This window comes from Rhea americana, unplaced genomic scaffold (assembly GCF_003343005.1).
Source record: "Rhea americana isolate MKP2758 unplaced genomic scaffold, rheAme1 scaffold_67, whole genome shotgun sequence".
Classification (NCBI taxonomy): Eukaryota; Metazoa; Chordata; class Aves; order Rheiformes; family Rheidae; genus Rhea; species Rhea americana.
The window spans coordinates 2643926-2671114 of record NW_028186834.1 but is presented as its reverse complement, the minus strand read 5'-3'; the positions used below and the strand labels follow the sequence as shown (position 1 = coordinate 2671114).

General features: G+C 40.1%; 1 protein-coding gene across 1 annotated transcript in view; it reads right to left on the bottom strand.

The window, feature by feature from the left end:
• NCKAP5 (NCK associated protein 5) overlaps positions 1-27189 on the bottom strand; it is a 350376-nt gene that overhangs the window by 123403 nt on the left and 199784 nt on the right. Inside the window, exon 5 of the mRNA XM_085320938.1 lies at positions 11791-11881. Coding sequence (XP_085177064.1) covers positions 11791-11881 — 91 coding nt within the window. The remainder of the gene's footprint in view (positions 1-11790; positions 11882-27189) is intronic.

The following is a 27189-nucleotide window of genomic DNA, read 5'->3' as shown; positions in this document are numbered from 1 at the left end:
GCAAGCTCGCGGGGCTCGCCGGGAGGATGCGAACCACTGACAACCTGGACCTACGAAGCCGTCCAGCGCACTGACCTGGCTGCAGCTCATCGCAAAACTGGTTTTCAGCCAGATGAAGGAGGAGGGGGTAGCATAATATTCCCTATTTCCACTAATAAATACAAATAAGAACAATAAATTAAGAAAGCAGGAAATTCACTTGAAAATCCAAACGATAATTTCCCATGAACACAGCTACACGTATAAAGCCAGTCTTCCCCCCTGCCAGCCCCCCTTTGAGAATRCAGAACAAGAAGGTGTTTCCAAACTTAAGTATAAATAAAGGGAGTAACTACAGCCAGAGGAAAGCTCATACGGAAGCTTTCAAGAAGATAAAAGACATCAAACTGCTAATTTTAGAAACGACGTCCTCCACCAGCCCAGGAAAGGCGAAAGACTGACCCTCTGGACACAGCTTCAGTAACGGTGCACCGAGGTCACCGCCTGTCCTCCGAGACCACTCGCCTTGCYGAGAAACGCGCAGGCATGAAAGGCGTGTTTAGCCAGCTCTTTCTTAACCACTATTATTTCACAAATGAATGTCCTTAATAAAGTTTTACTACAGCTTGCCTGTTCTCTGCCCTTTCTTCTTTCTTAAGATGCTTTCCAGGAATTGAATACACTCACAAAAAATATTTGGAAAGAATGAGCTTGCTTTAAAACATTTAACTTCACAACTAAAACATTTCAAACCAGGAAGAGTGTCAGAAAAATGGTAATTTGCAAGAGTATCCAAGATTTTCATTTGTAATCATTATTATAATAGACATTAATTTGAACAAGGGCTCTTCTCTGTTAGAAACTATATAAATAAATGATATGAAATGATCATATCATTCTCCAGTTTTACCCTATTTGAAATTTTACAACCCAAGAACTACCTGCACAAGCCAGAATCTTTTAAGAAAACAGAAATTATTAACACAGTGAACCAGTAGAGAGAAGTCCATGGGATTAGCTTGCACCAAGCATGAACCAGAGAGGTTCTTGAATCTTTTGAATCCTTGGAGGTATTCAAAATTATGCTCCACAGGTGACTATAATAGCACATCATAATATAAACCTGATACAACTGAGTCAGTGTGGAGCAGGAGCTTGGACTAGATGACCTCCAGAGGTTCTTTTCAACTTAAGTTATTCTGTGATTCTACAGTACAGATGATAAACTGCATGCTTTCAGAAGGCAACGTGACAAAACTCTGCTTGAACCAAAGACAAATGAAAAAATACCAAGATCCTTGAAATGCAAGTGTTTGATGCGTCACTGGTCACAAAACTGGTAAGTAATCATTACAACTGACATATTTACTCACAGAAGCTAAAGATCATTTCCATGTGATCAACACAAATTTGCCAGAGAGGTAAACTATTTCAGATACAATGCTGTAAAGATCCCTCAGCTATAAACTATTCCTTTCTCAATTCTGGGTGYCAGATCAAAATGTCTGAGTTCAAATTTTTCTGAATTTCCCTTACTTTTTAAACATCAGAAATTTATTGGAAACAATYATATTACAGTAGTTAAAAATTCAAATTCTTTTCAGACTCTTGGCTGCATTTTTTTCCAAATAGCACACTTTAAACATATTTAACACAGGAATAAAATGTACATAGGACACATAATGAAGTACTGCTCTTCAAAGTATTGCTTATGTGATTGTTTGTAACCACTGACTTGAGGAAGAAATCTCAAAATCTTTCAAATGTAGTTACTCACACACACTATATAAAAGCAATGGTAACAGCRGTCCAAGAGTCCCATCAATATTTAACCCATCCTAAGTGAGCTAATGAAACTGCTCAGAACATTCAGCACCTTCCACGAAAACATCTCAGAAGCTTCCACAGGACTTTCCGTGGAAGCTTCTTCAGACATCAAGTGCATAGTTATCTCAGGTTTCAGCAACTGGATTTGATRCTCCAGGTATATCCTTTCACTTCTACCATTCTTTTCCGCTATTTTGAAGGTATTCTCTTAACCTCCGTACTCAAACTGCAGTTTTCAAAAACATATATAGAATTGTTTATGGAATAATAAATTCTGAATGTTGTTTGTTGCAAGGCCATTCTGTAGTCTTGATGGATCCTTAGATGATGCACTTTCATTGCCTCTGCAGACCTCCTGGGGTTCAGCACTATTCTTCACTGCTAGCGAGCTGTATGAAAYGAGCATTTTCAGATTGTTGATGTAGATAAAAACTGTGGACGAGGGTTTCTTTGCACTTTCATGAAAAACAGCCCCAAGCTATGTGCAACTAGCTTAATCTAAGCTGAGAAAAGGCARCAAATGCTCCAAGTAGTAATTCCTTAATATTCCAAAAAGATAAAAACTGTTTTCCAGCGGCACCTTCCTCTCCCCCGATCATGACCTTTTTCTCTTTAATCATAATTAACACTTGTTTACTGTGCCTTAATCCCTCTTTAATATGCCCTTTGCAATTCTGCAGTATCTTCTGATATGCTTTGCAACTCACTTCACACAGCAGAACTTGAAGCGTGTAAGATACTTGTAGGTTAATTCAGAGCAATGCCAAGAAAGACTGATGAATTTACAATCTGTTTCCTGCAAGATGCTCTGTACAGCAGTAGTCAGTGATGTCACTGCATCAGCTTGCCTGTTCCCTCAGGGTGTTTTTTTTTTTTTTTAAAGTTATCTTTATTTCATAATGCGAATCCTTTCAATTTATTAAACTCTGTGACACATATCTAAGAAAAAACATAACTGAACAATCAAATTAGAATCCCAAAAAAGGTTACAGAGAACTTAATAGTACAATCTAAATGATCTCTCACTAGAAGGCTACAAATATAACTTCTGTTTTTACCTTGATTTGAAATCTATGTATTCAGCTYTGTCCTCTTGTTTTATTTTCTCCCAACAGAATAGACTAAAATATAGCTTAGCTCTAGATAGCACATCAGCAAAAACATTTTTTTTGTGTAGCTGACAGCTTTTGTTCAGAACAGGCTGACCAAAGCTGAAGGAAGAGAAAGGGATGCACGTACATCACAAAATTTTACAGAAACATCCCAAACTCTTCACAGTTTAATGTTACTGTTTTAAGGCAAAATATATAAAATTCTTCTTTTTCATCTCTAGATTTGACTTACAAAGTGAACAGTCTGAGCAGTAAATTCCCTAGATTAAATGTGTGATGGATAAAAGAACAAAGTGCTTTCTTTATGTCTCTATAATATGAACCTACAACCACTCATGTATCAATCTAGATCTTCCATGYATTGCTCTTCAATCAACATGTCTCAATATTCCACACCACCATCCCTATTGAACAGCTCTGCAGTTATGTTAATAAATTTCATGATGATGCTTTAAATGCACGTTCCATGTATCAGGAAAACATATTTCTTTTGAAAACGCTCAAATCTGAAGGGACTGTAAAAGAAGAAATAAAATTTCTTCACAATGAAATGAATTTTTTTTTAAAAAAAAGTAACATTAATCTGTATTAAACGTCTTACAGGGTGTGAYGAGTTTATTAGATCAGAAAGAGCAGATGGAGTTTTTCCAGGTCATCAACTGAAATTTAGACCTTGGTGTCCAAGTGGACTACCCTAACCTGATGGCCAAATCTAGCTGTTCACATCATCCTGCCTATAGTGAGGGTTATTCATATAAACAACATCCTCACTGCTGGCACTTCAGCTGTCAGAAGCTAAATCCAAGACTGTCAATTCTGGAGGTGAATCCTTCAAGGGACGTTTCAGGCTTGATGGCAGGGCAGCGTGGCAGTAGCTCACTGCGTTTGTTCTCTTATTTTCCCTTCACAAAATGGAAGACCAGCTATGTTCAATTGTTCAATAGCAATGATATTTGGGGAAAAAGGTTATTCTAACAGCTAAGCTGTTTCTTCACATGTGCACATATGATGCTATGCGAAGAATAATGCAGTGTGATTTTTTACGCAGATATTCTATTATAAATTGGTTCATTATAGTACTACACTTAAAGCAATTATCTTTCCTCCCAGGAAATCTATGGACAGCATCTAWACTTTCTGGAAGGGGTTTGCAAGTGTTAGAGTAACTACACCTGACTCAAGTGACAGTACTAAAATATCTCCTTTTGACTGAAGTACAGACAAGCCAAATTCCTTTCTAAATTAAATTGGGTAAATTTTGTGTAATGGCAATTAAGGCATTACTCCAGATTTAAATTGCTACAAAGCCAATTTCTCTTGCCTTTGCAACCCTTTTGCTTTTCATTTTTTTTTCTTTTAATAATGTCTTTTCACTACTTGGATGAAGGCCAAATTTCTATTTAATGAAATTGAAACCTTTGAGTGGATTTTTTTATGCCTCCTAAGCACTTACATTTGTGGACTCACTTTTCTCCACATTTTTTGAGAATACCCCAAAGAAGCTCTAAAGAACCCACCTGAAGGCAAGCACTAACCAATATTCTTGTACAATGGTAACACTTTAACTGACTAGTTCTCACTAGTACAGAGGCTGATCTGAAAAGTTACCTGTGGAATCTGGACAAAACCAAGTTTTATTACATAACTATGTAATTTTTTGCTGATGCAAGGGAACAGGTGGTTTGTTGCACAATCTTCTCAAAACAACCTATGAGACACGGGTAAAAAGCATCTTTACACAAAAACACAACCATTCTGCACTAGGTCAAAAAGTCCAGCTTTTCAAATGTCATTATAGTTTATATTAAATATATTAAACCAAAATGAAAAGAATTACTTTTCTTGATCAGTAATGCAGATCCTTTCCAGAATAAATATAGTGGTATGCTGACAAGTGGGTTCTTCCTTTAAAATAACTGTCAAAGAGAAAATGTTCGTGAATACATCATAATCTCTTTTGCCGAAAATACAACCAAAAAAACCTGAATAGATTAATTTGGTAAYTTTTTGGCAATTTTTCAAATTTTAAAATCAATATTTCTTACTGCTGGATTGCAAACATTAATGAATCACAGTCTGAAGTACAGAGTGAGCAGCATCTTTTATGGAGATGTGAAAACAGAGAGTGACTTGGTCACATGCAAGATCCAACCTATACTAAGGAGTGCAAATTGCTTGTTCAGCTTTTCTGTCTGAGCTCTGTTACTAAACAGCCGATTGCAGTAAATGGATTCTATTATTTGTTATTTATTGCATTCACTTAGATAATGGAAAGTGTTGTACACGGAGGTCTCAATAAAGATGTTTATTTATTGGCTAGACCTTCCCGCCCAGCTGGATCTCTCTTCCACATTAACCAAGGATGGGCAATGCAGTGTAAGGTCAACAAAGCACCTTTGGATCCTGACAGACATCTGGATGGGTTAGGAGCACCCAAGATCCTCTTATTAAAAACTTTCTTTTGGTCAAAAGCCAGGAGACACCCTAYAGCCCTGTAAGGTGTAGCTCTGAAGGCAGCTGCCAGATGGGAGATGACAGCATCTCCATGGGGATCTCACTGCTCCACTCAGGAACAGAGCTGGGCTGGAAGTGACACCGGTCCCATCACWAGCACGCCTCAGCAGCCCTGCCAGCTTGTTTGCTCGTGCAACCAACGCTGGCATTGCCCTCAGCCTCCATGCAGGCACAGCCCAGGGACCTTGATTCGATCTGCTGAAGGAACACATGCAGATAAAGAGCAATAAATTGGCCTTCACGCACAYAGATTCTGGCTTTGCTCCAAGCAGCAAAAAGATTATCTTAAAACTGATAGTTGCTKTAAATTCCAGGAGGTTCTTCTGATCTCTTCAGACTCCCAAGCACAGGCATGTTAGTGCCGTGCTCTTTTTGCTCAGATACATCCCTGATTTAGATATAAAGCAACCAAGAGAATACCACTAAGCTTGAGATTAAGACTGTAGACAACCTGCTGTGCATAAACTGGAAGCTCCTGTATGCATTAGGATGGCATGCATCAGTCAGGATGCAAACCACATCGTCTTTCCAAAGAATGTCTCTGCATTTCTTTCTGACTGTTTCATATGTATAGGGTTCAAGCAACGTGTATGGGAGGATTTTTATGTATTCTTTCCAAAAGAAAGATCTAGAAGAAAGACAGCAAAAGATAGATATACTATATTTCAAAGGAAAATCTAAAGGTAAAAGTCAAATCAGTGTAATATATAATAGTGTAGCAAATCATTCTTAATCTTCATCACTTGTTACTACAGATAGATAAAAGACTCTGAGAATGAAAGAACAGTGTTTTCTGAGGAACAGGCACAAAACTGCAAATTTTACTTCTGAGACTTCATTGCATTAAACATAATCCTAATGCTTTGTTACTGCATTACAAGCAAAAAAATGAAGTGGGAAATTACTTGCACAAATGTTTCTTKCAACAAAACTGTAATTTTGAACAGTGTGCAAGGAGCACCATCACTCTCCTCTGGGGGGAAGAAACCAACCTCAGTTTAGTCAAATATTGGAACAAATATTTAACAGAATCTTTACACATGGGTGGAAAGCTACCAGAAGAAAATCTATAAGGAATTAGTTACTACAGAGCTAGCCATGGACTTCTCTCTATGGAAAAGCTRTGTGGCTCCTTTTTTGCCTTTCTCTGGGAGACACGAAACTGCTCGACCTTGCAAAGCAAACTCCCCCTTAGCAGCCCAGGAGGCCAGGCTGGTGCAGTCCCCTGTGTGTACCTCCAATCCAGAGACACAAGTTTTATTTTAATGATACCTTTCCTATTTCTACATTAGGAGTTAGCATTTAAAGATCCTTAAAGTAGATACCATCTATGGTATCTTTTTTTTTTTTCCCTAATTGAGCTATCTAATCTCACAGTCACTTCTGCTTGATCTGTTTTCCAGACACCTTTATGTCATCCACCTGTGAAGTCTAAACCAGAAAAAAAGTAGATTTTGTTTTCCTATCAAGACTTCTGGCAATGTCCCATCTATAAACCAGAATTGTTCCGTATCAGTGGCCTGAACATTAAGCCTGTATAATTTTGTGTTAAAATAAAATTATACTACCAACAGACACAGTTTTTATTTCATGAAAGAGCTATTACCACTGATGGCTGTGCAAATTAGAAGTAACAGTCACAACAGCTGTTCCACGTTTGAGTCTCACAGAGCACACACACAAAAAACTGTGCTGCTCTGGCCAAAACGTCACCTGAAGCACACAAATTGCCTGGTGAAAACCAATCAGTTGGAGATGTTCTGTATGAACACGGAAGAATAGGGATGACTGGTCCGCTCCCTTAGACTGCTGGGTTTCCAGCTGTGTAAAACCCAGGATTTTGGTTCCAACAGACACTGCTGAGCAAACCAACTGCAYGTGCTCAGCACAGCAGGGTCCATTTGAAGAGCAAGTCCCCAGGAAGCGCAGTGGGGGCTCTGGAATGCTTGCACCCTCAGGCATCATGATTTCCCTAAGTTTTTCATATGGATCCATGTAACAAACTCCCAACAGCAAAACCTCACTTCCGCATTTTTCAATATTACTTCAAGACTGTCCAAGTTTCAGTCTAAAATTGATTCCTTGTCTATTAAAACTGCTAAGTAAACTCTTTGCAGAAAATAAGCTTTTTTCCCAGTTTACAAGAAAATACAATAAAAAAAGTCAATTTATTATCTGTCTCAGTACTTATGTTTCCGTTACCCCAGGATGAGCAGCCCATATACACTGATGTCACCGTAAATACCCCTGAGATGAAATGATATTGTGTTGCCTTCCATTTATAGGCAAAGGTCAGAGTTGGACAGATAAAGTGAGTTTGTCCAAGAAAATGTAGAAGTTTGTGGAATCGAAATCTAGTCTCCAAAACACAGTGCTTTAAATAGCAGATTGTCTTCCCTTTCTGATGTACCCGAAAGCGTCTGTCTGGAGCTCAGGTGCACTTATTGACAACTTCAGGATTATAACAAATTGTGAACTTTCAACAAACTCCCTTCTTCTTCTGTTTTGATCAATGTACACTGACAAAGTCAAAAGGAGCTCAATGTTAAAAGAAAACAGGACAAGAGGCAGTGGGCAGAAATKGAAGCACAGGAAGTTCCGCCTGACCGTGAGGGGGAATTTCTTCCCTGTGAGAGTGACGGTGCCCTGGACCAGGCTGCCCAGAGAGGTTGGGGAGCCTCCTTCTCTRGAGATACTCAAAACCGGCCTGGATGCAACCCTGTCTGACATGCTCTAGGTGACCCTGCTGAGCAGGGAGGTTGGAYGAGCTGATCTCCAGAGGTCCCTTCCAACCTTACTGATTCTGTGATTCTATGAAAAATTGAAAGTCTTAATTTGAATGATTTGTATTCACATTCCCCTCTATGGAATTATCTAGTAATGTGATCAAGTGGGGAAGACAAACAAACTTGAGGCTGCAGACATCCAGATCACAAGAACAAACCTAGAAAGGAAAGTTCTTGGCAGAGTCCTTGTTTTAACCTCTTGGGTTCGAGCACTGCTCACAATTACTTCTGGGGTTCACTTTCCCTCTTAGATAAAGTATTTGCATCATGAATGACAATAACATTAATGTAATTAATGGTTGGTTTAGCCTCTCACAATCTTTCTTTTAGGTAGATAATGCCTCTTCAAAACATTGTAAAAGCTCTGATATACTAGAGCCTTTTAGCCAAGAAAACTTTTAACAATAAGTATGACRATTCAAAGCAATTTAAATCACACGTTCTTTCTATATTTCTGTGAGTATTCACTATAAATCTTCCCTCAGTTATTATTACGTAAAATGCAAGTATTATAAACTGTGGAGAATTGTATTGCAAACACACTTCAAAATTCATTTACCCTAAAGAAATTACTTCATCCATCTGTAAGCCCAGCAAATTAAATCCCCATAAGGCAGTTAGCTCTCTGGAAAGGGTCAGGTTGTTTTGCCCAGGTGAGAATCTTGACAAGACCTAAAACAGTATTGCAATAATTCTGCATGCTCTGGGTGCTATCTTACCGCTATCTTTCTAACATTATCACTATGCAACATTTAATGYTTATTAGCAATAATATTTATTCTGGAGTCAGRCATATTGATGTTACAATAAGAACTCAATTTCATATATCCCAGAACAACAATTAGATTTGCAAAAAAACCCAAAAGCATAGACAATAGTCAACAGATCAAGAGTGTTTATTGCATGGAAGTACCTTTTATGACTATCCATATATTAATTTGAATAGGCTTCACATAYCAAAACTAACTGATCACAGTGTCAGAGAATATGAGACTTGTGCCTCTTAATCTCTTAATATATGTCCTTATCTGTTCTAAAATATGTGGTTGTGAAACTCAGCAGCGAACTCTGATACTCTATTGCACTGCGTACTGATCATATAGTAAGAGGTATGGTTCAGGATACAGTGTGCATGGGAACTGCTTGATTGTAGAGAACGGCTTTCAAAACAATGGTAGTACTTACGCATTCAATAAGTTTTTACATGTATATCACTCAGAATTCATATAAAATCTTTTTGTAGTTCAGCTCACATCTATGCTTCACTTCCAAACGCGGGATGATAATATGATTATCATGTTCCCAAACAGCTGAATACATTAGGGTATAGAAAACCCAGGTTACCTAGGTTGTACATTCAAGTGCTCTTCCCATTTGTGAATTAGCCTGATACATGTCAAAACACTCTCTGAAAGCATTTAGAATATTACTAATGAAATGTTTCTCCTGCAATATTGGTGCCTCTTGCCAATGTTCACATAATTCACCATTATTTCTGCACAGTTAGTTTCATTAACATATTCATTATTCATACACTAATGTTTCATTAACATTTTTCAATGTTCAAATACTTTGTGAACATTTCAGAACACCGATTCTTTGCCAACTGTTTGTTTTGATGAGGCCTTGAGGTACCAGCTTTTGTCATTACATGTGGTTGTTGCCTAAATCACCMTCCATAGTTTGTACTGCCTGACTAAATAACAAATATACATGGTATGAACCCATCTCTGGCCTGCATACCAGATACCGCTATGAGGGCAGGAATGCCTTGCTTTGCACGTGAATAGAGCCATTCCTTAAAATTTCAAGGAAGCAAAAAATTGTTCAATGACAAATTCAAAAATTTGTCATAAAAAGAGAACAAAAGGGGTGTGAGGATAAATGAATCAAGGAGACATTCAGAATAAACACAATGTTTGTGGAAATGTTCTATTTTTCTATCTTACTCATCTATAGCTTGTGGAGACTCCTTCCTTGGAATTATTCAAAACCTGCCTGGACACAATCCTGTCCAATGTGCTCTAGGTGACCCTACTTGAGCAGAGGAGTTGGAGCAGATGATGTCCAGAGGTCCCTTCCCACCTCAACCATTCTGTGACCCTGCGAAACTGTTAAATAGCAGTTTACAAGGTGGAGGGGGCTGTTTTCTAGAGCTCAAGGGAAACAAAAGAATTGTTGTTGTCATTAATTGGGTAAAACGACCTCATTCTTCTGTTGAACAGAAAATAAACCTAAGAACTAAATACACCATGGTTCCCATTCTACTGGCTGGCAGGACAGAACAAATTCCTATGTTGGGTATGACCTCAAAACAAAAAAAAAATTCTCCAGGTTTTCAAAAATCATGATGCAAATAGAACATAAAGGAAAAAATAAGCAAGTACGCATATTGGAATGAGCAGGACTTTTTTTTTTTTTTTTTTAAAAAAAAAACCTTTAATGGCCAAAAGGGAAAAAAAACACCCAAATTCCAGTTTGACTAAAACCAAAATACTCCTTCTGCCTTTCTCACTGAAAAGTGTAACAGTGAAAGCCAAATAAACTAAAACCTAACTGTGCTACCAGCTAACTGGTTTCCAAGGTAAGTTAGAATACAGAAAACCAGGTAACAAAATCATTCTGGCTGTCTCTTGATCTATAGATAACTAGAAGACTCAAAGTAGAAACTGATGCCAAGCCCACTTAAAAATTCCCACTGCACATGAGCTGGAATGAATAGGAAGGATGGATTTAAACTCTGAACCAAGAAGAGTGAGCCAACTCTCATATTTGCAACACAAATGAGTGGTGAGTTAAATATGGATGCTTTTATTACAAGTTTCTGAAAGCACAGTATTTCATTACGAGTTCAACAAGAAGTTTAATTTGACCTGAAATTAAATTTTCCAGGCTATCATTTTAAAAAGAAAAATTGATTATTTTGGAAGTTTAATCTGAAATACTCCTTTCCATTCAATCCAATCTTAAATTGAAAATTAAATTACAGTGGCAAATACTCTTTAATATATATTTTTGTTTAGCTATGTGGCCATATTTTTGGTCAATCAGCTGCAAGAAAGAACTAACATACCCACTCTTTTTGAAAAGTGTATTATATCAGAAGAATTACAACCTAGTCCAGATTTCAATATTTCAGCATTTTGTATCTTTACAAGAAACGCTTGATTYTCTTTAAAACCTACAGCGTAAGACTGACTTCACCAAGCTTTTTTTTTTTTCTTATTAACTTGCAGAGTATATGATTAAGTTGGATGTCCCTGCTTCCAGAGACTAAAGAGAGTCTTCCACSATCCCAGGCTCACTACTTCCAGAAAAGAGTGGTATGGTAGGAAAAYGTAAACCACAGCATCACCCTCCTTTCCCATAAACAGCCTAAACAACCCTGGCTCTCTTCCAAAACCTCTAAAATCTTGGTTCTCCAAAATTCTGCTCTTAGACACTCTTCCTCTACCCCAAGAAGGACTGATAATGGATGCCTGCCACAAGTAGCAAAAAGAAACTATGCAGCTGATGTGGAAATTCTATAGGTATGTGATTAATAAAAAAAAGAGGTAACAAGTCACTAATACCTGATACACCTTCATGATACTGACAGTTCCTTCTCCATTCTGGCCTGGGGACCCTTGATGCTGTAGTAGATTTCTCACTGTCTCCTCCATTCTAGAAAAGGAAAATATTATAAAAGTCAATTGTATGGATTTTTTTTTTTTTTTAAGACTGGCATTCAGTGTTTTTGTTCTTTACAAGAGCCTAACGTATCATTTAACTGGCTATTATGAAATTAATATTTAAAGAAAATCCRGCCCTTATAATGTTCTCATAATTCATGTTACGAATAACACATTAAGGCCACTCTTTTATCTTTTGAATATGCACAGTAATTAGGTATAATTGTTAAAATCCTAACATAGGTCTGTTACAAACATTAAAAAGAAGYGCCAGCAAAAAACAGCACCTTGTCAACACTGTAACCAAACAGCACAAGAAAATTACTGTCATTTAAGAATAATATCAGTCAGATTTCCCCAAAAGCTGCTATATTTATAGTCAATTGTCAATTTTGTGCAATTTAGACAGACTATCACATACATTACTCGTATTTGCTCTCTCTGTTACAGGCGCAGCAGTGTGTGCCAGGACATTTGTTTACGAAGGCACAGCTGCTGACTGCATTCACCCTCTTCTTGCCCTTTCAAAGGGATGCAAAAAGCAAGCACAGACCACAGCCTGCTACCAGCAGCCTAGGAAAATATCATCAGCTTCAGAAAGAAGGAAAGTTAGTACTCTCTGTTCAAAAATGCTAGAGGTGACCATCAAAAAAATYTTTGATCTATGGGCATCCATCAGCCACATTAAAATGGGTAATAACACSAACCCTCTCGAGCAGAGGCGACGTCGAATGAGGGGCCATGGCCCGGCATRCAGTAGGGTGGACAGCGAGGGCCACCATGTGACACGTGAGTCCCATCCAACTCTGCAAGAAGGTAAATCGCATGGGCTTTGGGGATGTCATTGAGATCGACTCCAAATAAATGGTCCAAGACTACAGTTGGTTTCAGCTCTGCGAGCCCAGATAGGAGGAAGAACGGGAGCGGAAAGCAGAGAAGCAATGAGGGCTACCGCAGCAGAGAAGCTGGGCTTCATGCACAAATCACTGAGGGCCAACTACAGCAAAGGTCCTCCCCACTTCTTCGCACGCCCCCYGTCTTCACCTGTTTTCTCATCCTTTTGCAGCTGCTTCTTGCTGAAGCAACACTTTTGTGAGTTTGACTTGAGAAACGGAGTCCAACKGATATGTCCACACAACTGAAATTTCTCACATGTGATTTAGGTTTTTTGTTCTTTACTCTTAGACTGTCTCAACTCCTTGGTACAGAACAGCCCAGTTGGAGCAGGGGCTGGAGAAGGGAAAAATGACATGGCACAGGCGTGCAGGCTGCACGACGGCAGGAGAGCAAGAGCAACGCCTTACGTCAGCATTGCCTGACATGCTGTATATGAAACCCGCAGCCCTGAAAAGAGAGGCAAAACTCCTCCGGAGACCAGATGAGACACTGCCTGCTGTTATTTATTCGGTTGTGTTTAGGTAAACGTGACTTCTGTGTGCTATTCTTTGCAAATGGAATTGGGCTGAAGAATTATTCGCATCATAGCAAAACTTTTTATTTCTGAGGCAGCAAGACAGCAAATATTAGCTAACTGCTCTGGCTAAAGGCCAATCATACTGTCTTTTGTAACAGTCACAAATTCCTCGTAGTCTTATCAAAATTCCTGTCAATCTTATCAGAATGCATGGTAGTGGCTCATTTAGAAATAATGCTATGTTTTACTAGGTTTTCTCCTTTCAAGTCAGCCAAGTACACTCGTTTTCAAGAAGCTGACATTGTGAGGCATTCATTTTATTTAAATGCCCACTGACATTTTACTTATTCATTTTTTTTCTGTCATTGATGTGCAGACTTCTGCATTGCCAGAATGCCCACAGAATAGTTGGACCATCTGTTGACCAAATGTGAATAAAAATAAGCCAGCACTAATCTCTAGTGCAGACAGTGGTGCACAGTTTTTCAGTTGTAGATTGAAACCATTTCTGCTCATGGGCTGACCTTAATCAGATCCCGTTTACACAAAAGAACAAATCACTTTGGTTCATAACATAAATTCCTGTACAGTCCTCACTGACAGATTTCCTTTCATAACATGTTCATCATTTAATTTTTAAGTTAATAACATAGTAGGGTTCTTATTTTAAATCACAGTGTTTTATATATGCATACACAATTCTAATKCTAGCCCTATATAAAGTTCTTCCACATGAATAAACAAGTAAAAGTTAGAGAAAGGACAGATTCAACTTTTGCTGAAATCAATGAGAGTTTTCCAACTTCGGTCTAATACTTCAATGAAAATATAGTCTAGCTGGATATTAGAATCATCAGTCAAACTACTTATGAAGAATTCTTAAATTCAGTAYGCCATTTCCTCTTGAGCCAAGCGCACATAACTGGGTTCTCTATACTCGACAGAATTCCTGTTAAACTGGCCTATTTTATCTAACAGCTTTAGAGGAACCGAGTAGCATACTGCTCCACGCGCMAATTAGAAACACCTTCTAGCAACACTCCTATTTCTATTAACAATGATATTTGCCAYGTGAGCTAAGTTAAACACTGTTGAGGCTCTTCTTGTTTCTCCTGCAGCTATTATAAAAATTTGTAACTAAGAGTCTGACAGTCATAAAGCTGAACCACCAGACATAACAGACGGTAACTATGTTGGCATGTTACTGTCAATGCATCATTGAAAGGATCTTAGAAATTTTAGRTGTCCGTAAGGTATCCAAATAGGAAAAGAGAAAACTAGTTCCTGCCAAACAAGGAGGTGAAATATGCTTACACTCAAAGGTATTGCAAAGCTTTGATGGCCACAGCTTTTGCAGTTTATAARCTGTTTCYTTTTTTGCTAGCATCCCAATTTTCCGTTTTTTAGGAAGGACTGCTTAACCAAACATGGTATATGATAATAATTGAGACTTTTTCCTCCTGAGTTAGAATCTTTGAAGCCTGAATTAATAATAGCTTAATTTAAAGGCAATTGTTATACTATGATCGATAAYACTCTGCACAGTGACTGTGTATGCTAGTAAGAGTTAGTATAATTAAAAAAAAGAAAAAAAAAACAGAAGAACAACTAAGCCTCTATAAATTTAACTTGAACTACCATGGTTTGCTTCCTGAACTAGGCCTCCAGAGGACATGTAAATTTTGGAAGTGAAGCAGAAAAATTAAAAGCTGTGTGAAAGGCTATTCCTACACATCAGCTATGTATTTCTCACTTCTAAAAACCATTAAAGGTTATCTGCTCTTGGTTATGATTCTAATACCCAGATGGACCCAGTCCAACAGCAAGCACATGCTGATCTATAATAGCTATGCCCCACGCGTGTAGTCTGCCTGCTTTCCAGTCTGTGCTAAAAAGCTCATCTTGCCAAGGATTCGATGCATCTTATATAACTATCAAGATGCTATTTTCTGCAAAAACAGTTTCTAGTATCTCACCATTCCCAAGCCTATGCTTTTCAATCACTATTTAGGAACATTTACTTTCCCCTTTGTCTAATGTTCTATTTACTGTCTATTCCTCTCAGATAGCACCCCTAAAATTCTGCTACACCTATTATCTGGATAGAAAATTGAAGTTTTCTGAAAACTGCAGTGTTGCTTTCAACTGAAAAAAAAAAGTGATCTCCTTTAAGGAAAAAAAACGTAATGTGTGTTTGGTAGAAGCTTCTTAAGTTTCTTGACAAAATGTCAATTTAGAGTAGGGAGACAGTTCTCCACCAGCCCTAACCTAAGGATAAATTTCTCAAAGCACYAAATAGAAGAAGAAATGAGGCACTCTGAGACCAGAATCCGTTCATGGAGTCTAAGAGTTTAAGAAATGTAAAATATTAATGCTACTGYGGAAAGCGCTGTCGAGATTTCATCTGGAATATTATCCGCGATTATGATCTCCARTGCCCCTTCACAGAGGGTCTGGTGGAGGAACAGCTCTGAGGCTGTTCAGAGGAACTGAGAGTCTGYGTCATGAGAGAAGACTAAGCAACTTGTCTTCCCAAACCTAAGTGGACACACGCTTACACTGATATGACCTCTACAAACATGTAAGTAAGGAAAAAGTAAAAGAGGAAAGAATATTTTACCAGCCTAAGGGCAATAATGGACAGAGAACAAAATGGGAATATAGTTGCTATATACATTAGCCGGAAATTGGGTATTTTTTAACCGTTAAAAAGTGAGACTCTGAACAGCCAGCAGGTAGAGTAATGGGATAAGAAACCTAAACACTGAAGAGAGTTGAGCAGTTTTATGAAACCAGTTGCTTGACATGGTTAACAGCAGAGGACTGGAACTGAAGATCCAGAGGTCCCACGCTCGCTGTTCCTCCTGAAACAAAATCAGTCATTCCTAGGTTTTAAAGACATGATTTGTCCAGTGTCGCTAAAAGAGTACCAGGAAATCAATCTAACTGCGATGAACAGTATTTGGCTTTTTTTGCTAYGTCTTTCAGAGTGAGGTGAGGGGGCCAGGTGTCATGTCTGGAAAAGAGGAAATGTTGTCCCTTGCCCAGGGATCCTGAGCCTGGGCCTGAGAAGGGGCCACACACAGGGAGCAGATGCTCAGGCCTCAAAGGTGACACAAAAATGTCCATGGTGTATTTTGCTGCAACTCAGAAAACTGGWCCAGAAGCCAGTGCAAAGCCAGTGCAAAGACACACCGAGCAGTCGGAGCCTGTTTTTTAAAACTTCTTATACATTTTGGACAGGAGGGAGCAGCTCTGCTGTGTCCGTCCCTGGCCTGGTTGTCCTGCTGCAGCAGCATGAGGTCGAAGCACACTTTCACCAAGGCCAAGGCACGCTTTACAGCTCTTTGGGAGTTTTACTCCACACGGGTAGGCAGCCACGCTCCCGACTCCCCCAGCCATTGCTCAGGACCGTTTCTCCTTTGTGCTGTCCCCCAGCAATATGGGGACGTGGTCTGGAAACCTGCCCACTTTGGGCTTTCCCCAGCCATGTCGTTTCAAACAGACCAAAGCCATAGACATTCCGTTGGGTCCCTCCCTAAGAACAGACTTTAAGACTATACAGGAATTAATACCCTCAAATGTACCCTCAAATACACAAATTCAAGGATGCACAGATGTTTTCTCAGCCCTCCAGCCCTGTAGAGTCTTTCTCATATATTTCCACCTTCTCCCAAAAGGCCTTCCAGGCCCCTTTTTGTCAGGTTTTCTKGTCTCGTCTCCTTGAGAGAGGCATCCCTCTCGCAGTTTGCCTCCGTAATCTCAMATATTGAGGGCTTTTTCTCCCTCAGCCTCTCCACTGTGTATGATAGGTCTTGTCTCACCGCAGGGGAAACCCCTTCCTCTTCTCCAGTTCTCTGTAGCACTCTTACARGGGTTTGATCTCCCCAGACGCAAAACTTAATCCCTTAGAGGAAGCAGGCTTCTGTGGAAAGGAGACAAAACTAGCACAGAGACAATATACTCTCTATAGCCCTCATCCTGTTCAGCTGCTTCCCACACAGCCCTTAACACGGCTCTCCCTCCAAGGGACATGTAGCATGTGGCTGTTCCAGCTCTAGAAGATGCGYGACAGCTCCAACTTCTTCTCCCTTGACCTATTTCTTTCGGTAYTTCCCCAGGCTGGCAGCTACCTTTTGCAAGGTGCCATCCCCTTCCTTTTTCATCAGCCTCAAGCTGAGGCGACAGTACTCTGTGGTTATTTCAAATGCACATCACAATAATTCCTTCAGCTTAGCGCTACCTTCACTATCTTCCAGGAACATGCCCAAGGGTTTCTACAGACTCTTACAGCAGCAGCTGGAGGTTTGTATTTCAGCTTTTCCTTCTCCTCATGTCATGCCAAAAGCACAGAAAACCACCAATAAAATGGAACTTTCTCCATCTTTAGCTTAACTTACCACCAGCTCTGGACTCAAAACTCTCAAATGGGTATATATTCTCAAATGGCTCAAATTCTCTTCTTCCAATCCTGTCTGTGAGASAGTGTAGCTTCCTGTCTCTCTGTTAGGCTGTCTCCAGCTCAAATCTCTTGAGTTGTATTTCTAGTTGTAGCCTTCCAAGAGATGCAACCTGGGTTTTAAGTCCCTGAGCTACCTGATCCTTCCCAGCTTCCTGACCATGGACCAAGGTGCAAACTGACCTGCCAGGGGAGTCTCAGCCCTTTCAGCCACTGCCAGGTTCTCCTCTGAAGCACYAAGGCAGCCAGGGAGCTCTGAAGCACCGCCGCCAGTGAGACTGCCGATGCCTCTGCAGAGCCTGCGGTCTGTCTAGCTCTGGTGGCAGCCTCCTTTGGCCCTGCCCAAGCCTCTCATGCCTCTCTCCAGCAAACCAAAAAGCTGCTGTCTGACTCTGCGCTCAGATAAATTTGTTATCCCATTCCAGCACAGTTTCTCACCTCCAAAGCCACACTTGCATCTCACTTCTCTGACTACTCCGAAAAGACCCCAAGATGGTCCAAGCTCCGCAGTGGACCTGCTTAGACCGTCTCCTTACAGTCAGTTCCTCAAACTATCAAAGGCTTACAAGTAAACAAAAACCCCCAAACAAACAAAACATTGGGATTCTAGATCAAATATATATTATATATATATATATATATATATTTCAACAAGAAATATATCAAAGTGGTTTTGCAAGACATAACAGAAGCAAAAAGAGCTCATCAAACAAGGCTTTCTCTTCACTGCATCCTTAGAAGAACGTCTTCCCTTCCCACTTGGGTTTCAGTTACATCAGCAGCTCTCTGACCTACAAGCTCTGCCTGGRGCCCTCTGGCCCCCGGGATTTCTGCTGCCTCCAGGCAGGGCTGCTGCTCTCTGCAGTTATCTGCAACACATCTGCCCTCTGCGCAGGCACCTGCCAGCCATACCTGCGGCTTTGGGAGCACCACTCTCCTCCGCAAGCCCTGGTGATCTGCAGGAAGCAGCGGTGCCTTCTCTCCCGGGGCTGCATCTAGCCCTGCCAGCTCCCCAACCTAAGAGGGCTCACAACAGGCTCCACGGGCCACAGGACACAAGGARGCCTGGAGCTAGACACAAAATTCTCCAAAGAATTTAGATATTGAAAACAGATCAAAAAAGCACAGAGAGGAGTGAAAACTAATATGCAATAAACAGAAAGGAGGCGTGACAGACAATAAACACTGAAGCCCTAACTCCCAAGGGTTCTCCTCTGTGCTTCCAGTTTTGTTTAGGAGGCAACATTACTCCTGGCCTTACAGTAGTACGCTGGGCAAAGCCTACAGAATGCACAATACCCATGCCTAAAACTCCGATAATAACGTAATGATATCCTCTACAACATCAACAGAAAGACACACGAAACATAGTTTACATTTATTCGTTCCCTTCCTCAGTACTTGGGCTTATCAATCCAGAAATACCAAGTCAAATTCTACTCCTGCACCACCATCACCCCCCTCCTCCCAGGGCTCTGAGCGGCCAATTCAGCCCTGCGCTGACCTCCAAGCAGCAAACGCAAACTACACAAGCCACGCTCTCCTGAAAACACAGGCGAAGCATACACAGATCTTCCCCCGGGAGGGAAACTACCTGAAGACAACTGGCACGTAGAAACAGCAATGTATCTAGCACAAGGCGAGGGCGACTATTGCRAGGCAGTGCTGAAATGAAACAGGAGTCTGGAGCTCAAGCCTGGAAATCCATGCCACAGTCAAGGACCAAGCTCCGTTCACATGAGTGGTGAAGGATCCTTCCCTTGAGTCAACAGCCTAATCAAGTGYTCTGGCTGCTAGACCACACCACTGCCTGGAAAAAAGTTAGAGAGAGCTGCAGACGTAAGCATAACGTTTACTTGAACCACTGACCATTGCATCCACTGGAAATTTTGAAGGTATCCTTAAAATAATGCAAGGATGCACCTTGAGCGCAGGGTAAGCAGAGTAGGATTTTTCAAGGCCTCAGCATTGGCATTATCACTGCTCTCACGAACGTCAATTCTGCTACCGTGCAATGGCAGACCGGGCATTCGAGCCAGTCCTGCTGGAAATGTTTCCACTGGCCCTCTCAGCCATGCAGACTTCACTCCCGAAATCTATACCCACAGCAAAAAGCTTCTGAAGCACAACAGAAAACAGTGATAACATTTACTCCTCTGTTGAGAGGCAGATAAATGCTATATGGACTTTATGGGTGTTTTCCATCACTAGTCCCCTATACAATTGTGGCCCAAAGGCCACAKACAAGGAGGATTAAATAAAAAATAGTCCCAGACTAAGCGTCACAGAAAAGCTTCTCTTAGGCAATGGAAAAGATTTTTCAAATGGAAGGACTGTTTCCCTCCTACAAACCCCCATTAACACATTTGAKACTTCAGGAAAGGAGATATTTTCATTAGCTATAAATGGATAGAACCAGACGTGCAGAGAAAGCTTATTCTAATGTCAGCTTTAACGTATGCTCATAATTTCAAATATTATTCATGTTRGAGGCACCAGAAATAGTCATACAGTGTTTCAGCATATCTAAAAGCATCAGAAAAATCACAGACAACTATATAATCAGATTGTAAATATTTCAAATTTTAAATAACGATTCTGTATTTATTTTTTTAWTATTTTCTACAATTTAAATAAATGTTTTCCCCATATTTGCAAATACATATATGGATAGATATATCTGCAAACCCATCCAAACATATATATTTAATTTGCTCTACACAGCACTCTGGTACACACAAACCACTAYGGTTTGAAGACTTCAATTTACTTTACTTGGGAATGTTATGCAATTTAAAAAACAAAGTCCTCGTTCCATTTCGAGTYGTAGTTTCAGCACCGTACCAAGGCCACCTGCATGTGCTGACACAACTACATAAATTTCCGTGAGTTTCTAACAAAATCTGCCTCCCTCCACGCAGCATCTTTGTAGAGCTGAAGCAGATAGGGCGAAGTGCAAGCTGCAAGCTAGCTCTGCCGTCGACGAGTGTCTGCAGAACCCGCCAGCACGCTAGTGCATCTGCACACCATGCTAGTGCATCTGCACACCACGCTAGTGCATTTTCACACCACGCTAGTGCATCTGCACACCACGCTAGTGCATCTGCACACCACGTGGCCCGTCATGAGATTCTCAGGCTCAGACTGCCATATGCAGTAGCACACACACAACTGCGCTGGCCACACCACAGACAGCAGCTGGAAGAAAGCTAAGAAGAGGAAGGATTTTCTTTTTCTCTTCTGCTAAAATTACCACGGTTTGTTTCCAGTCTCTCCGACTCTCCAAGCAAGGCTTTCTGAAGGCATCAGACTCCAGCATCTTAACCTCCTCATGGCTCCTCTTTGCAAATCTGACAGGCATTTTAAGGCAGTTCCAGRGTTATGAAAAATGTGTGAAAAGGTCCTGTGCCTTTTTTTTTTCATTCCATGAATAAAATTCCAACTTCATTGACCTAACACGTAATAGTGTTTTCTTTACTATTATGTTTTACATCTAAAAACTTCAGTTCTCTCCTTGTTACACAGGCACCACTGAAAGCAACGGAAGAGGTGTTCACACGCGGCGCCAGACTCACTGTTAATCACCCTTCACAGCCCACTTGTGAGTACTCTTGCACKAGCAGCACCCTTTTCATTCACACAGATGGCTGGGAAATCCATTGCAAAATACTGATATTTTCAAATTAGCGAACAACTGCTGTCAAAGTCCAAGGATGACATATCACAAAGTGGACTTTGTTCTTTCAGCTGATAAATCTGATTAGCTTTAATTATCATAACTCACTAAGTGCTAGTAAACATGACTATTCTGATTAAAAGATCAGCGATGCAAGGCCTCATCCCAGGATATACTAAATCACTGCTCGTAAGAGGTCAGAGTTCTACAGATTTTATGCTGTGATTATGCAGGTCAACATAATATACTATATCACCATCTTAGAGGTGAATAAATTCAGGCACAGCAAGGTTAAATAACATGTCCAATGCCAGCAGCTGCTAGAACCCAGGATTTTGACTGTTCACAATTCTTGCCCTAAAGTACATCATACGTCCTCTCCATTTTACAGTATTTTGCTGATAGGACTATTCAGATCTTCAGCTCTTTCCATTAGTGATCTGAAGTCCGTATCTTAAAAATACTTGACTGACTTCAAACAAGTTGGCAGCTTTGCTATGTCTTTACAGATAGGTTAATGTTTCACACATTTCACATGAATAGCTTCATGCTCAGATAACTTTAAAAAAGCCGTTCAGTCTGGAAGGAAGCATGATAGCAAAAGCTTAGTTCTCTCTCTCTCTCTCTCTCTCTCTCTCTCTCTCTTTTTTTTTTTAATCATTTAGTCACTTCTGTTCTTCTGTGTAGAATTCAGGGTTTAAAAAGAATCCTTCCATAAATCTGCCAGCTTACAAAGAGATATTTGTATTTCAATATTTTCCAATTGTTTCACAAAAATATTTAAGATGTATAATTCTCTTGATTAAGTGACTCCTGAGCATGCCTACTATTGATGTACAGAAAGTCATTTAATTCTTTTGAGTGACTAAGTATGCATATTATTAAAGTTGTTCAGACAGTTTTATAATATTGAAGTCCATACAATATGCCCTGATGCCTTCAGGGCCAAAGACTGGAAAGTTTCACTGAATCTGTTTCTTCTTTTTCCCTTAAAACTTAATTTGTGAATTTAATGCCTATAAAAACTAATTACTAATGTAGTTAGTAATAACTACAGCTACCCCTGTAGCTATATGAGGAATCTAGTTAAATAATCATTCAGTAAACAACTCAGGGTTTGGTTCAATAAACCAAGTCTTTCATTAAAAGTAGAATTCACAGGAGAGCACCAGTCTTTCTTGACACTGTACAGCTAACTGCAGCAGGCATAGCCCAAACTCCTGCACATGGACTACACAGGACTCAAGTACGTTGGGAAAGTTTCTCACTTTGAACCTGGATTCCCCAAAACAGCTCACCTAAGACATTCTGAAATACAAAACCCAGCAAGAATCAACAGCAAGAAATAATGATTCCTGTTCCTAACTGTGAGAAAAACACTTCCAGTTTTGCCTAAAAATATTTTAAAAAACAACACAGAGTCTTAGTAAATATAATTTGTTGACCTTTTGGACTTTAGTCTTTCCAAATWTTAGCTGCTAAAGACTAGAATAATACCAAAGAAAAAAAAATCAGTTCATCTGTGGCTTCCTAAAAGCCTCCATGTACAAGACCAGTAAAGGTGGAATATTCCCACACATTTCTTGCAAGTGATGCCTGTGCTACTGAGAACGTAGGCTATATTAATGATATGCTAATACTCAAATTCCTAAGGGGCAGAGTGTGTTGTCATAGGTGTAGCTAGATTTTGTCTTTCATTCTTTCCTCCTCAGTAGGGAGTCTGCTTTGAGCTTACAAGGAGACCTTCACGARCAGACGATATGAGATGGTTCTTGGATTATCAACAACGATTACGGGTTTTGCCTGTGTTCTTCAGGAACTGGAGATGTCCTCTCACTCCCTGTATGACTATGTCCTGCTTAAGTAGGAAGCCCTCTGTATCTGYCCTGGCCAGAGAAGCTGCGCAGGCACTAAGAGAAGGGGTATCACTGTGTGAGGTATGCCCTAATGTCTTTTTAATGTGGAAGATGTTCATAGGATTTTATTTCCCAAGGTTCARGTTTTACTAGGAGAATAATGACACTCTAGTACCTTTCCAACATTCTGTCTATATTTTTAAACTACCATCTTCTGGTATGAAAAAYGCTTAAATAAGGTGTCTTGATGTATCTTTCCATAAAATCAGYGACTGCCAGGATACCAAATGCCATCTCCTGAGCCTCCTTCAGTGCAAGTTTGACTCACTAGAGCCAGAAACCATAATATTGCCCTGGAACAAAACAATTTCCTAGTCTAATGGTGCCTGGCTTAAAAGGGGTTTACGTTTATGGATGACAGATTMAGCAAACAGCAACACTCATCTACCAGCAAGGAAATCTAAGATGTAGAAGTAACTACTCCTCTAGTCTTACATTTCAGGTGGTTAGAAAACAAGCAAGAAAACAAGTCATGTTGGAGACACAAGAACATAAGTTTGATGTTTGTAGATTTCCAAATTCCAGCAATAGAGCAAAATGGCCTAAACAAGTAATATATGGTTAGAATAATGGTCTCCAAGGGTTTAATTATCTGTATCATTAGGCAGTGGTAGTCTCTCTAAAATGATATTGACAGCTCTTCCACAACCAAGCAGTTGATAATGAGGCAATAAAAATACATGACAATGCGCACTGAGGAGGCCTGGAACAGACTCATATAGAGTTTCATCAGCTCCGATGAATAAGGGCTAAATTAAACTGTTTGTGAACTGGTCACAAAAGAATCAGAAGGACTTAGAAATATTCTGCCATTAATCACGTTTAATGTTCTCCCTTTCCATTTATGCAAGTCTAACAAAAGAGAGAAAAAGAGAAGGGAAGAGAAAGAATATCAAGGTGCAAATGAGATGCATGAAGAAAGCAATAACATAGCTTCACAAAAAAAGATAAGAAAAAAGTAGGCACACCTTCACGCCACTATGTTAAGTGTCATGAAGCACTGCCTGTATCCTTCCCGTCACATCACTCTACCACAGCCACTATCCATTTTATCAAGTAACAACAGGGGGAAAAAAATGTCAGAACACACAGGCTCAAAATTCTTCACCATTAAAGCTCATTTCTTTAAATCGGGTTATCCCAGAGATGGATTGAATATAAAGAAGGAAATCAAGCTGCGTTCTTCTGTGCAGGATTTCAGCTGCAATGCAGAGAGAGGACGAGCTCTCGTGGCGTGCGTGTACTTCCACGCTGTTCTCCTTCCCTCGCTGAAGGCCAGCGGACTGCTCCCCCGCATCAGCTGGTTCGAGAAGCGGGTTGTAGGAGGCCCGTCACTCAGCGAGAGGAGGAAAGGGCATTTTGAAGGAATTGCCAGCTGCCAACTTGGAGAACACAAGGAAAAAAGGAAAGAGAAAAGGGGTCTGGAAAGCTATACTCCATGACTTTGGCCACAAAGTACAGCAACTGGAAAACTACGATGCGGGTTAGGAGAARACAAACAAAGGACGTACCTAGAAACAGAGAAGGAAATAACGTTGAGAAAAAGTCTTGAGAATGGAGAGGAAGAAAACAGTGAAGAGAACAGCACCAGATGGGAGAACCAGAAATAATGCAAGAGTAGCAGAAAAGACAGAGAGGACTTTGAGAGGAATAAAAAAGAATGTTAAAATTTGAGACGCAAGAAAAGAATAGAGCGGAATAAACAAACAAAAATGATAAACACGTAACGAGAAAAGAAAAAGTGAGAGGACAGCCAGACATCTCTAAGGTGCAAATGTTTATTTGCGATGTACTGCTGTTCCATTTGCAGAAACAGGAGAKCTATTAGCTTGGATTTCCAAAAGAAGATCATTTAAGAAGGGTTTAGAGAAGGATTTTTAGTCTGATCATAGCCCTAAATGGAGAATCACAGCATCACTCCCTCCTCCCTGTTCAAGCACTCATTCTTTAATCATCTATCTTCAGCACAGCATGGGATACGTTTTCAAACTGCTCTGCAGGTTTTTAGCCACACGGCTCCCATTGAATTTAATGGGAATCCTGTGGATAGAGCCCCATATGAGGCTTTCAGAACGTACTCCAAAAAATCTCTAAATAATGCATTAGCTGAAAGTTATCCTGTTTACTTCTCAAAGGACATGCCTAAAATGAAACCAAGGCTAGGTAATTTTTAAAGCTAGCATTTAGTGGGAAGCTCATTAGTGTTTCATTCACGGTATCTTTCCTCTGTATTAATATCTGACATGAATTTTAGGACCACATTTGCTCCAAAAAGGAAGACCCWAGAGCTAATGCATCAAGTGAAGATTTCCGAAGTCTCTCTTGCAGACTTTGCACTGCCATAGGATGCCTCCATGGTTGTTTCAGCTGCTCCTTTGCAAAGTTGATTTAACAGTTTCTATTTCCTAGTAGCTTTATGATAGTAAGATAATAAATACCAGTGAAGTATTAATTAAAGATTCAGATACAGAAAGAACGCCCCAATATTCATTCCCTCTCTCCCTTCGAGAGCAAGTGTCTTCAYGATCAGATCTGAGATAACATGAGAGTCTTGAAAAATGTAAATTCCTGCCACTTGTGCTATTATTAAGAGAAGACCCGAGTTCCCACGCTTTCAATTTTCAGAGGCAGTATTCAAAATAAATCCACGCAGATACGATTGCAATCAGCTTTCATGCGCACAAACAGCTGACTGTTTTCCRTGGTGCTTTGGAATAGGAACCAGAAAGCCTCAGTTACAGCAAGTGTCAGAGCTCTCAGCTGCAGGAGACAGATCCTCAGCCTCCGCAAAGCACAACAGCACTGCTGCAGAGGGGAGAAGTCTGGCACGTTCACGAGACAAAAACTTAGCCAAGAAAAAGCAAAGAGAATGTAAAGAGCCTCGATTTCTGGTGTCAGAAGGGAACATTAGACACACTGCTAATATCGACAGCTCGCTCACACTGTTGCCTTACCCACGCAGTTTGTGCTATCATGAAAGGCCACTTGCAGAATACTTATTTATGTTAAAATATTTCAAAAATTGGGCTCAGCAAATAAAATTCTTCAGCTGTGAACTGGCTAAGCACATTTTTCCTAGACATGTAGGACAGATACTAGACAATACTAGTCTACCATGAAAATCGAGGCAAATACTAGCATACTTATAACACAGGAAATTCAGCATTTTGAAACACTGAGTTTACGTCAGTGGAACGCAGGAGAACCGGACAGCTCTGTAAAGCAACGTGTCTACCAGCTTTGAACTGCACTGCTGCAAACTACAGCGAGACGGAGTAACTGTGGGCAGAAGTCATTCTATTGAGCTTAACAGTTATTTCACAGAGTCAGAGCCTTTGTTACTCAATRAACAGCCAACATGTATTTTAGCTAATCTGGTGGAAACAAAACCTCACAAGCCTGCTATACTAAGAAATAATTTAGCAGCTCTCCTCAGGGATTTTTTTTCCCCTGTAAGCAAAAGAAGAAAGATCCTTTTGAATCCTTAATTAAATATTATCAAAAGTTGAAAGAAAACAATCATTATCTTATAATACACCATTACAATGCAGGAGACTGATTTCTGGAAAACCAATTTAGATATCAGTGTCCGGGAGGGGAAAAGGGCAATAACAACAACAAAAAGAAGCCTGAATGATACATGAAAGAGAAGCTRGGTGTGACATGCTGGGAATGCAGGGGTAACTGCCAAACAGCAGCAGCTCCCAGGGCCAACGCTTAAAACACTCCATTTGTGCTTCAGAAAGGACAGGCACTGACCTCATCGTGAGCAAAAACTCTACACAGAGCACGAAATCTTGTGCATGACAAGTGAGAGCATTAATGTGAGAAGAAG